This window comes from Magallana gigas, chromosome 1 (assembly GCF_963853765.1).
Source record: "Magallana gigas chromosome 1, xbMagGiga1.1, whole genome shotgun sequence".
NCBI lineage: Eukaryota > Metazoa > Mollusca > Bivalvia > Ostreida > Ostreidae > Magallana > Magallana gigas.
The window spans coordinates 57,698,874-57,712,041 of record NC_088853.1 but is presented as its reverse complement, the minus strand read 5'-3'; the positions used below and the strand labels follow the sequence as shown (position 1 = coordinate 57,712,041).

At 33.3% G+C, this 13,168-nt stretch overlaps 1 protein-coding gene and 1 long non-coding RNA gene across 4 annotated transcripts in view; one reads left to right on the top strand and one right to left on the bottom strand.

The window, feature by feature from the left end:
* The window catches only part of LOC105340220 (uncharacterized), a 114,988-nt gene extending 102,208 nt beyond the window's left edge, over window positions 1–12,780 (bottom strand). Inside the window, exon 1 of one of the 2 annotated variants that reach the window (XR_010710980.1) lies at window positions 12,519–12,780. This is a non-coding gene — a long non-coding RNA (uncharacterized lncRNA). The remainder of the gene's footprint in view (window positions 1–12,518) is intronic. The other variant, XR_010710976.1, reaches the window with a different exon arrangement.
* The window catches only part of LOC136272892 (uncharacterized), an 80,974-nt gene that overhangs the window by 14,746 nt on the left and 53,060 nt on the right, over window positions 1–13,168 (top strand). For both annotated transcript variants that reach the window (XM_066075960.1, XM_066075916.1), the window contains exon 2: window positions 2,623–2,766. In XM_066075960.1, the coding sequence (XP_065932032.1) occupies window positions 2,623–2,766 (144 nt within the window). The remainder of the gene's footprint in view (window positions 1–2,622; window positions 2,767–13,168) is intronic.

The window sequence follows — 13,168 nt, the reverse complement described above, 5'->3', positions numbered from 1 at the left end:
TCTAGCTAAATTTAAATGTAGAAATTCCAAGTTTGCTACATAATTCTATTTATAGACTTCCCTTACGATGTCAGAATTTTAAACGATTTAAATTAAGCAATTTTGATCAACCATTTATCCGATCTTAAACTAGTTACACTTTTTCAAAATATTTATCTTGTTTCATGCAGTTTTTTGGTGTCCGTATCAACAATCTTTGTGGAATGACGATCACATTGTAAGCTCAGTTGATGAAAGCATTAGATATGTCGGTGGTTAATTACAAATCCACCTATCTGTAACAAGGTGTGAATGTCGCCTATCATTTTTTATAGACAGTTGTGTATACCCCGCTTACAGATGGCTTCCACCGTTTACCTGTGTCATTGTCTTAAATCAGTCAAGCGTAAAGTCCAGCTACAGACTGCCGCTTGGAAGAGATTATGCAACCAAAACAAAAGGCCAGGGGATTTTCGATGAAATCTGGGTGTCGCATTTGACTAAAAACTGTCGCATTTAATTCTGAAAAATCGCAAAAAGCGACAAATGCGATGGGCAGCGTGAGCCCTGCTTCTCGCGAGAATCAAAGTAAAACTTTTGAGAAACAGATAAACTCTGTAATTTCAAGAACATCATGCTTTGTAAACAAAACAGTATATTTTGCGTTGTTTTTTGGGGGAGCCAAATCCATTTTCCTTAAATGATCAGCAAATTTTTATTATACATAAATTGAATTTTTTTTTTTTAAAGGGGGGGGGGGGGGACATCATGATAAGTCAATTTTTTATATGGAAGTTTAACGGTCCTCCACACACCTGAGAAAAGTTCTGCTTAGTAACAACCCCTGGCCATGATTCTTCCAAATTACTTCAAGATATGGATTTTTAGCATGTGTTCAACTTGAAAATGACCGTGATTTTTTGGGGAAAAAAATCAACTTTTTAAATTTAACCGCTGTTTATGAAAATAAAAATCTGCCAACATTCGAACTTGGGACCTGCGGGTATGTAGACCGAAGCAACACTCACTGCACCACAGGGATAGACAACTAATCTTGGTTGTATAAACTGTTCCACAATGTGTTAAAATCGCCATGTTGTGACATACTGGCATAAAAAGTAAAAGTCACGGGGTGTAGAGGATCCTTAAGAAAAATGTCTGCTTTCAAAGATTTTGAAGAGGAAATAAACTGCAATGAACATTATGTTAAAATCTTTATTATTCAACAACATTGTATTTGAGATAAATTCTATTTATAAGTAAATAAAAAATCTTCTTAATTATGAATAATGAAAATTTACTGGAAAAAAATGGGTATGTTTATATTTTATTTTGCATTCAAATTCATTTACATTACGTTACTACTTGTATTTTTATTGATTTATCATAATTCATTATTTGATCACATGCTGTGCATGCTCTAACGGTCGCACCGTAATACATATTATAGGACTGAAACATGCCATTTTGTTTAAATAGTCTGCCATTTTATTTATTTTGAAAATTTTTGAACCAGGTGTAAAATTCTGAAAACAGGCGGATATTTTTGGTCGCCAAATGGTGACTGGCTTTTAATTTAAGACGCAAATCCTGATATTAAGTCACATATGCGACCTATTATTCGCAACTTCGAGCCCTATATAATAGGCTGTTTGGGATATAATATCCCAGTGTTCGCCAATGTCCTCAGATCTTTACAGGACATTTGGTCTGGCACAATCAAATTATTTACAAGACCTGTGACACTTTTACCAGACTGAATTTACATTAATTAAATTAGAATATTTTTATTAAAAAACAAATGCAGAAAAAGTGACATGGCTTTCTGTTCTCTTTGTATTTTTTCCATCATTTGGAGCTTTCACTTTCTGATGCATTTGATCGCTTATGTTTTTTTTTTTACCAGGAATGGCCCCCTCATGATACTTTTGGCCCAACATGTTGCTGGTTTCTTGTTAACAAAACATTTTTTTGCTATGAATTAATTGTCGAAATAAGAGTTTTAATGACCGAAACTAAAAAATATAACTCAAAACCTTTCGGGACATTTGGTCCCAGATTTATAGGTATTTTATCGGACCTTGTAAAATTTTATCAGATTTGTCCAATGGTTCGAGGAACCTTGGCAAACACTGATATCCAAAATCTGATCAGGCATGGGATAATCATAATCTAGTAATCGTAATCAATTGTAATGATTACTTTTTTTCAATGGGATTCATTTTTTTTTACCAATCAGAAGTTTAACTTCCTGTTAGGTGACAACTTTGATTTTTTTAAGCCTAGATTTTTGAACAAATTTCTTGTTAGAGAATGCTCAGCAGCTATATTCATTGTAGATGTTTGAAATTTTACTACCATTTATTAATCACCCATTGATTAGGCATGCCATATGGTGGGATGCATTTTTTAGCAAGTTTGATTTCAACTTCATGTTAAATGTCAACTTGGCATATTTTGTTTATTTATATCAGAGTGGCTTGTTTGGGAACCAATTTTTACATTCGGGCAAGTCAGAGTTTCAATTCGAAGGGCAAGGGGATTCAAAAGCTATGTCTATATTACTGTATTTATGAAATAATATCATAGATAGAATTGGATTTTCCATTTTTTCTTGTACTGTCTACTTTATACTTTTTCCAGGTTTGATACATTTGGAAAAATGTTTATCTATGTATTGTCGAGAATGGTGGAAAATGTTATCCAACGAATTCCAAATACAGAGTTCCAGTTTCAGCATCTCTTTGACACCATGGTCAAGATGTTTGGAATGCAAAGTGGAATAAAGTATGATTTTTTTTACAAGCATCCATTGATTTAATAATTACATTTCAGACCTAATTGGATCCTATTTTTAGGTCACCTGAGTCACTCGAGTGACCTGATTTGATATGAACATATTTTTATTGTATAAAGTTACTACTGGTACTGTTAAATATGGATTTAAAAAGGGCATGTTCAATAATGGTGAAAAGGGCACTTTTCTCCACAGTAAACAGGGCTCGACATTAACGTTTGTCCGGTACCAGTTAAAAAAATATACGGACAAGTGGATATTGCTGGCCACTTGTCCGACTGGACAAGTGCATTTTTATGTAAAGAAGTCTCCAACATTTTAAAAAGAAAGTTTTGTGATAAGTTTATCCGTAGTCTCGTGATAAGTTTATCGATTAGTTATTTTGAATTTTGATCCCAACATCAAATTGCAATGCAATTGAGTTACTTATGATCGGGATTGAAGTTCACTAATTTCAAACAACTTTCCATATTGAACTGTAAAGGTGTGGATCTTAGTTCTCACAAAGTACCAAACACACATGTTAAGAAAAATAAAGGAAGAAAAGGTAGCAAAGATAAAGGATTATGGAAAGAAATGTATTTTATTTTAGGTTTCATTCATTATTAGCTCACCTGAGCTGAAAGCTCAAGTGAGCTTTTCTGATCACCATTTGTCCGTCGTCTGTCTGTCCGTCCGTCTGTAAACTTTTCACATTTTAAACTTCTTCTCTAAAACCACTTCGCAAATTTCTACCAAATTTGGCACAAAGCATCGATCCTATAGAAAGGTGATTATAAATTGCAAAAACGAAAGACCGATCTTTATTTAAAACGGAGAAAACCTTGAAACTGTAGAAAAAGGGGGTGCATTTAAAAAAAAACGGCTTCTCAAGAACTATTGAGTCAAATTCAACGTAATTTTGCAAAAATAATCCTTATGGACAGGAAAACATCAATTGCAAAAATTATTGGCGAACTATGTTTCAATTATGAATAGTTAACGAAAATAAAAATAAAGAGATAATCGCTGTCAATCAGTTTATAACTTCGGGTTCGGTATTCCATATCGAAAACGAAAGTGTGTAAGGCAGCCAAGTTTGAATGTTGACGCATGGCAAACGGGTCAAACTGACAAAGATGTATTTGCTTGTTGTGCAACAGTTTACATGCGAAGGGATACTTGAAATGTGCTTAATATATTTGTGCCAATTTCGTGAAGTCAATTGAGATTCAATCTTTCGATGCGTTGACCTTTTCACTCTTGACCCTGGTTTTACGTTGTTTTGAATTTCGTTTATGCTTTTTAACTTGAGAGGATCGAATCAAATACAGACTTCGGTAAATCAGACAGTTGATATTTTACCTGCGCAAAATTAGCATAATCTGATGCACTAACAGCATATCATATTATAAATACTATACATTTTATTGGTAATTCGGTACGATCTCTACGTTATGGTTGATTATAATGCAACGTGTTTTGTTAAGATGCTCTGCATTTTCAGTCTAAACGGAAATTGTTTTTGCTGCTAGAAATACTGTGGTTTCATTAATTTTCAAGGGTATCAATTTTCGTGGATAAAGTGAAAATCACAGTTTCAAGGATACATAAATTCGTGGCCAATGACCTTATCAATACAAAATATTAGTAGAAATTGCAGTTCAATGAATATTTAATTTCAAGGACTTAACAACAAAATCAATGAAAATTGGTATTCAACGAATATTGATGAAACCACAGTATATAGGTATATGTATGATAATATGAAAAATAAATGGTGCTCTTTCTTTGTTTTAGTGCATGTTTCTTATGTTTTAACTGTTTATTAACAATTTTCTCTTTACTAATCATTTTCAGCTGAGTCAAGTTTCGAATTATAAGCAAGATACAGCTAGCTTTGCTCCCATAATTGAGGCCATGCTTTTGTTCATTCTGAATAGGTAATACCAAGTTTAAAAATCTTAAGTTGAATGTAATTAACTCTTGTGAACAAAAAATTGACTCAAACCAACTTGAAGCAGAATTGTGAGTTCTGTATCTTGCTTATAATTGTACGGTTGACGCTGAAATTTTGATTTATCACTAGAAATGTCTCACTAAACGTTAAATACTTGTACAGAAAAATTAAAAGGATGATATGCTACACTGTATTAAACAACTTATCGGGGCCCCCTTCTTATACGATGAATCTACACCAACTTTGATGGTTTTTCAGACACAATTAAATTAAAACGACCTCTTTAAAACATTACTGTTACAGGGATAAATCTATTATCGCTATTCTTAAGAAAAAATTACAGCGGAAAATCATCTTGATCTGTAGCCTTTTTTAACGTTGATCTTGAAGAAAGATGAAAATAAAGTGTGGGCCTTCGTAAAATAGAGCGATATGCCTGTCAATACATTGCAGTCTGAGGCACATGGGGGGGGGGGGGGGGTAGACCTTATCAGAAATCTTGACAAGCAAAAAAAAAAAAGATTTTGAGTATGGCTATGTCTAACTTTGCAAAAAAAAAAGTTGGGGGGGGGGGGCCTACCCCTCAACCCAGTTCCAATGCCTATGCATTGATTATACATGTAATAGCTCTTTAACATATTACATAACAATGACAGCATTTTTCATTCGAATGTATTCATCGATCAAGTAAGTCAGGTTATAAAGCGTAGCACGAGTTCACGCCTGGTAAACAACAATTGTTTATAATGTGGAAAGCCAATTAATTAGATATTTGAATGTTTTTATTTTGAGCACTTTGAGGTACAAATTTCCTCTTTCACATTTAGGAATCTTTTTTAATAAAATACAATACCTAGCTAGTAAAATGTAGTTGAAGATGAATAAGAGTGTACCCCTACCAAAATTTTGTTTTCTATCTTGCATAGGATCTTATTTTTGGTAAAAATGGTATTTCAAAGGGTATAATGTCAAAGATTAAGTGTAGGAAAATAAGTGTAAAATTTGGATACAGTTTATTTTATGGTATTCTTTTTTTGTTTTTCTACCGAGGGGCCATATGGCACAATATCCTTTGAACACCCATTTAAAGCCATTGTTGCTCAGGTGAGCGATGTGGCCCCATGGGCCTCTTGTTGATAGACTACAATGACTTTCCATGTTTAGTTTAAAAAACAGCTGAGAAATCAATATAACAGTACCAGTATCTTTAAACCGGATGCTAAATTTAAAATATCTTGTTATTGCCATGACAAAGCTACAGCTGACAAATCATGTTTAATGTTATATGGAACCAATACATTTAGGAAAGACACTTTGAGTTTCCATTTAAAAAGTTATTAATTATAGCAAAAATAATAAATATTAAATGACTTCATTTTAGTAAAACAGAACTGTAGATTTCAAGTTGACAACATTTGATCTTTAATATTAAAATTTTTTTTAGACAAGTGAAGTTGAAGTTCGGACAAGTATATATCTTGGTCACTTGTCCGAATGGACAAGTAGGAAAAAAAGTTAATGTAGAGCCCTGGTAAATATTATAAAACCTTGAAAGGGGCACCTTTTTCTGCATATTATAAATCATTTACCCTTGAAACAAGGGTATTTTAAGGAAAATGTTGCATCGTAATCAAGTGTGACCTTGAGATCTGTAATGAAACAAGGTTATTGAACAATAAATTATTTGCTTTTGCATTCACATCAGTCTTATTCAATATTTTATTTTCAATCTTTTTTTTTCTTTTTTAAATTGATTAACATTTATTGGGAGTTGATTTTAATCAACTCTCCTATGCAGTTACTCTGGCAAACCGAAAGTGAAACAGTGTTTGGACCTAAGCACAAATCATCACTGCTGACAAGACTAAGTTCTTAAAATAATAGAAAAAAATTTGATGTAATGTATGCTGAAGCATGGATTTTCAAGGACTCTTATTTATAAACACTTTGAAAATAGTCAAATCTTATATACACTACGAACAATTTCCATATTTTTGTAGTCTCATGTTTTCCTACGCCAGAGTTAATTTTGTCTCGTTCAACCAGACGCTCGGCTGTCTCCGTAAATCTGCGACAAGCAAAGAGGGGGCTCTCTTGCTTGTCGGATATTACCGGAGACAGCCGAGCGTCTAGTTAAACAAGACTAGAATTCGATATCAATAGTGCTTGGATCCATACAATTTTTAACCAGGTTTTCCAATGGAAAAATCCGGTTATTAAAATGGTGAAAATGGCGGGCGGATGGGCGGCTGCCAAAAGGGTACCCTCATTGTACGGATAACTCCTCCTACAGTTTTCAAGATAGGAAGTTGTTCTTTTGCAGATCAATTGTACATATATCAGAGGTGTGCATATTGCTAGGATTTTGATTTCCGATAATTGATCGAAAAAATACCAGCTTTTGAACTTAGTCATTTTTTGTCAAAATATTGCATATAGGGAACCCTCATTGTACGGATAACTCCTCCTACAGTTCTCAAGATAGGAAGTTGTTCTTTTGCAGATCAATTGTGCATATATCAGAGGTGTGCATATTGCTAGGATTTTGATTTCCGATAATTTATCGAAAAAATACCAGCTTTTGAACTTAGTCATTTTTTGGCAAAATGTTGCATATAGGGTACCCTCATTGTACGGATAACTCCTCCTACAGTTCTCAAGATAGGAAGTTGTTCTTTCGCAGATCAATTGTACATATATCAGAGGTGTGCATATTGCTAGGATTTTGATTTCTGATAATTAATCGAAAAAATACCAGCTTTTGAACTTAGTCATTTTTTTGCAAAATATTGCATATAGGGAACCCTCATTGTACGGATAACTCCTCCTACAGTTCTCAAGATAGGAAGTTGTTCTTTTGCAGATCAATTGTACATATATCAGAGGTGTGCATATTGCTAGGATTTTGATTTCTGATAATTTACGAAAAAATACCAGCTTTTGAACTTAGTCATTTTTTGGCAAAATATTGCATATAGGACACCCTCATTGTACGGATAACTCCTCCTACAGTTCTCAAGATAGGAAGTTATTCTTTAGCAGATCAATTGTTCATATATCAGAGGTGTGCATATTGCTAGGATTTTGATTTCTGATAATTTATCGAAAAAATACCAGCTTTTGAACTTAGTCATTTTTTGGCAAAATATTGCATATAGGGATCCCTCATTGTATGGATAACTCCTCCTACAGTTCTCAAGATAGGAAGTTGTTCTTTTGCAGATCAATTGTACATATATCAGAGGTGTGCATATTGCTAGGATTTTGATTTCTGATAATTTACGAAAAAATACCAGCTTTTGAACTTAGTCATTTTTTGGCAAAATATTGCATATAGGACACCCTCATTGTACGGATAACTCCTCCTACAGTTCTCAAGATAGGAAGTTATTCTTTAGCAGATCAATTGTTCATATATCAGAGGTGTGCATATTGCTAGGATTTTGATTTCTGATAATTTATCGAAAAAATACCAGCTTTTGAACTTAGTCATTTTTTGGCAAAATATTGCATATAGGGATCCCTCATTGTATGGATAACTCCTCCTACAGTTCTCAAGATAGGAAGTTGTTCTTTTGCAGATCAATTGTACATATATCAGAGGTGTGCATATTGCTAGGATTTTGATTTCCGATAATTTATCGAAAGAATACCAGCTTTTGAACTTAGTCATTTTTTGGCAAAATGTTGCATATACATGTAGGGTACTCCATTTCACTGGATAAGGGTTGCCATGGATTATGGATACAGTTTACATAAAAGAAAACCCAGTTTGCTGTCACATTGACAGCTTTTCACTTGTTAGAATTGTTTCAATAACTAAAAAATACTAGTAGACAGTAGAATTCTATCTTTAAATATTTCACAACATGATTCACATGGGGTTTCTCGAAATTCTTGTCTGAAAAGTCTAAAAATTGATATAAAAAAGTGCGTAATTCAAATACAGACTAGAAACTAATTGCCATGCAAGATAAATTGATTTTAAAAGAAATGATAATCGATAAAATCAACTCCCGTAAGTACTTCAGTACTTTGATTTTTATCCCTTAGAACAGTCTTGGCATTGGTCTGACTACTTTTATTGTATAATGCATTTAAAATTCTTTATTTCATTTAGGTTTTATGTAATATGTGAACTTTAACACATCTGTATCCAGTAATGAATCATAGGACATGTATAATGTATAGACAACATCCCATTTTGAGAAGTAGACAGGCAAAGCATGGGTGTAGGCTATGTCTGTCTACTTCTCAGCCAAAATAGAATATATAGACAACTGGGGGTCATAACATAAAGGAAACTTAAGACTAAGATAGTGCTTAATTAGGACTTATGAACATTCTTAAACTTAAGTCCGTAACTAGAAGAGTGCTTAGCTTGGACAATTTACCCAAAACTTAGGCGGCCGATAGAGGTGACTTGCAAGGGTTGTTTGGAAATTATTGAGACATTTTCTCTAATTCTTTTAGTTAAAAATATAAACCCTTGAAATTTCACCAAAACGTAAATCAGGATAGAGATTATCAATGAAAATTTTCTTGTCCATTGCATGAATAGATCATTCCTGGTAAGCTGACCAACGTGCCTTCGTCTGGTGACCCGGCGCAACTGCAAACTTTTCGCAACATCATTTTAACGCTTCTTATTGCTCCTGTGTTTTAAACACCTTACAAACGAACGGAAATAAGAATTATTCTTTATTTCTCATCTTTTGTTTTCATTTCAAAATGTCATCATTTACATTTTCTCTAATTCTTGTTATTTTTAGGGGATAAATCAAGTTATTTTTCCGGAAAGTCTAATTACTGTGAATGTCTCCTTCAGTCATTTTTTAGCTCACCGAGACGAAGTCAGGGGGAGCTTATACTATACCCTCTGTATCGGCGTCGGCCTCCGGACCTGGTTAAAGTTTTTGTTGCAGGTCCTGTATCTAAACTATTACTTGTTCTATCTTCACCAAACTTGCATGGATGATGCATCTGGACCTACTTATGGACTTGAAAGACTTGGATGCTGAATCTGAGTCCTAAATTTCAGATGCTGGAGGAGGTTAAGGTTGTTGGCCAGGTTAAAGTTTTTGTTGCAGGTGCCCTTTGATAGCAATATCTAAGTTACTGCAGGTCCGTACTTGACCAAACTTGCATGAATGGTGTGTCTTATGATACTGGTGCACCAAACAGACTTGAGTGCTGAATCTGAGCTATAGGTTTCGAATGCGGGAGGAGGTTAAGGTTTTTAGAGCTGGTTAAAGTTTTTGAAACAGGTGCCCTCTGATGATTATATCTTAGTTATCACTTGTCCTAACTTCACCAGACTTCCATGGATGGTGCGTCTTATGATACTGATGCACCTAACAGGCTTGAATGCTGAGTCTGAGCCATAGGTTTCAGATGCTGGATATGGTTAATTGTTTTGGAACAGGTCACATGTTTAATAGATAATAGTACTATTTCAAACATGCATAGTTGACTAAACTGTAATATGAATGAATCACAGAGGAAGCTTCAGATGCAGAGCTTGATCTCCATTATCAAGGATGCTAAAAAATATATCTTAGTTATTACAGGTCCTAACTTCACCAAACTTGAATGGATGATGTGTCTATATCCCTTACAGAATTGCAGCATAAATGCAGTACATATGCAGCACATTATCAGTATAAAATCCCAGTAGACTATCAGTAGAGCTACAGTAGTGCTGCAAATGTACTGCAGAGCTTTTAAATGGAAAAATACAATGAAGCAGCAGACTTGCAGTATGTTTCAAATATGTTAATTAAGACTGCAATTGTACTGCAAATAAGACTGCCAGGCAGTATATGCTGCCCTGCAGTAGAATTCTTGAATATCTCTACAGTCTACTGGCCTGCAGTACTAAATAGTGCTGCTAAGCAGTAGACCTGTTGCAGTGGGTTTCAAATATCTACTGCACAGCAGTACTGTACACCCAAATATGGAGGCTTTGGTTGGCAGTAGAGTTGCAGCATGTTTCAAATATTTAAATTAGTACTGCACTGCAGTACTGTATACCCAAATATGGAAGCTTTGGTTGGCAGTAGAGTTGCAGCATGTTTCAAATATTTAAATTAGTACTGCACAGCAGCATTGTGTATCCAAATATGGAAGCTTTGGTTGGCAGTAGAGATGCAGCTTGCTTCAGATATTTCATGTACCCTGGCCGGTAGGACAGCAAAACTACTGACATATAGTGATATACCGTGATTATGGTTGGCAGCCTTTGTAGAATACAACAACTATTCATAACAACTAAAGTAATATATTCAGGTTTAATTACTCTAGATACATGTACACTTAATTACAAATAATTTGCAAATATATCTATATTCGCAATACTCATGATAATTGTATAAACGTTACAAAACTTTCAGATTATTTCAGTTACTACAGTTATTACAGTAAATTTATCTATAGTATAAGCAGTAATTTATAATGTGTAATAGTCAGTATATACACAAGCCTTTATGAACTTTCATTGCTGTGCTGCACAGTTAGCTTTCCCGCTTTTGGTCCTTTGGTCAATTTCACCGCCACTACTTGGTGATGGTCCCCTTTTGTAGCGCAAGACTTCTCAGTTCTGCGCTGAAAAATCTGCAAACAAATTAATGAAAATAATATATCTAAATTAAAACATCATTAACTTTAAAAATGTTAGGTCTAAGGTGTTTCTTAAAATGAATGCAGGCCATTTAAAAATTGTATTTATACAGAGAGATAAAAAAATGAAAAAGACAGATGGAACTCTTTTATAAATGCATTGAAGGAGGTTTAAAAGCGTTAGATTTACATTTACATTCACTACTGATATCCAGTGATACGACAGAAGAAACAGTCTTTTATAATTCCACAGATTCTTTAAAACCAATAGAAGTTTAATAACTATAAAATGAAAGTTATGAAAAAAAAATAAGGTGCACAATTTTAATATTTAAAATCAACAGGTCAAAACTTAAAAAACCCTGAAAAAAAATGTATTTTAAATAATTTATAACTTAACTTTGACTTTTACAATTTACAGAAAAATTGTGCATTGATATACAATTTGAAATGATTAATCTATTAACTTACTGAATTATAGAATGTCATTTTCTTTAATCCATTCTGCATTTTTCACATCCAGCTGTCTCGTAGGGCTTTTTGAGCCAGGTATTCTGCCCTTTAGCATTCACTTGTTCAACTGGCAAGTCCCTATGGATACAATTACATACTTTGCTACAGAAGCATAAAAAAATTTTAATTTGAATTAAGCCTTTGATACTAAGGATAAATTACAATTATTACTCAAATTCAATGTTATGGAATTTTTATTATCTTTTGTTAGAATAATAAAATCATATTAAAATAGCACTCATTATTTAGGCGATTTAATGAATCAACCCTCTTTTGATGCAAACTCAGATTTTTAACAAAGCTTAAATCTAATACAAATGTGAAATCATTTATTTTGCTTACCTTAAAACAATCGATATTCAGCATCAAGTGCATCTTCCTCATGATCATGCAGAGTCATTAGTTCTAAAGAAAAAAAGAAGAGAGAATGATTTTACTTATTGTGTTTACTTTCTTTTCTTTTTGTACAATTGTATCCATCCATCTTTGTAGCTATAGTATATAACTTTGTAACTTTATACAATATAAAAGAATTTTACTGCCATAAATCTAACTTAAAAATTCAAAATCGCCATTTTGAAATGTTTGACAAAAACTGTTCATTTGTTCCATTAAAGTAACTACATTTATCTCATATATACACTCAAGGTGATTTCAACATAAATATTTTACCTTTCTTCGCTACAACTGCTGCAACATTGTGATTTTTCAATGTTCAATAACACATGTTGAAGATCCGTCTGCTTCATTTAAAAGTGCGTAGTCATAGGCGGAAATGACGTTATAGAATCAAACAACACGGTGACAATATATTCTGATAAATTGGGACTATTCGATTCGTTTTGATATGAACATATATAAAACATACAAAACATTAATTGATCATAATGAATTGATTCTTTTTAATTAGACCGAATTTAATGTACTAACGATGTCATTAATAAATATTCAGAATCTAGCCATAAGAATTGAAGGAACGTACGAGTTGTTTAGTACGCAGCTTACACAAGTCGTGTCCGTATAATTTTAACCCCTTCATGTTTTGAACCTGCAGTCTTTGAAAACTATCAAATAATTGGAACTCAAATAAATATAATATCGTACTTTGTTTCTTAAACTATGCACTAATTTTTGTAAGTAGTATCTTCATTTTAAATTTTACTTTAAATTCAAAAATTAATTTTTTTCCATCTTAAAGATCGTATTCATTTTGTATTGGCGACGAATTGACTTGACACCTTATAAACAATGGCGGACTCTTCGAATAAGAGTGTAACTGCTGGAGTTTCAATCGCTTCTAAGCTAATGCATTCGCGACAGTG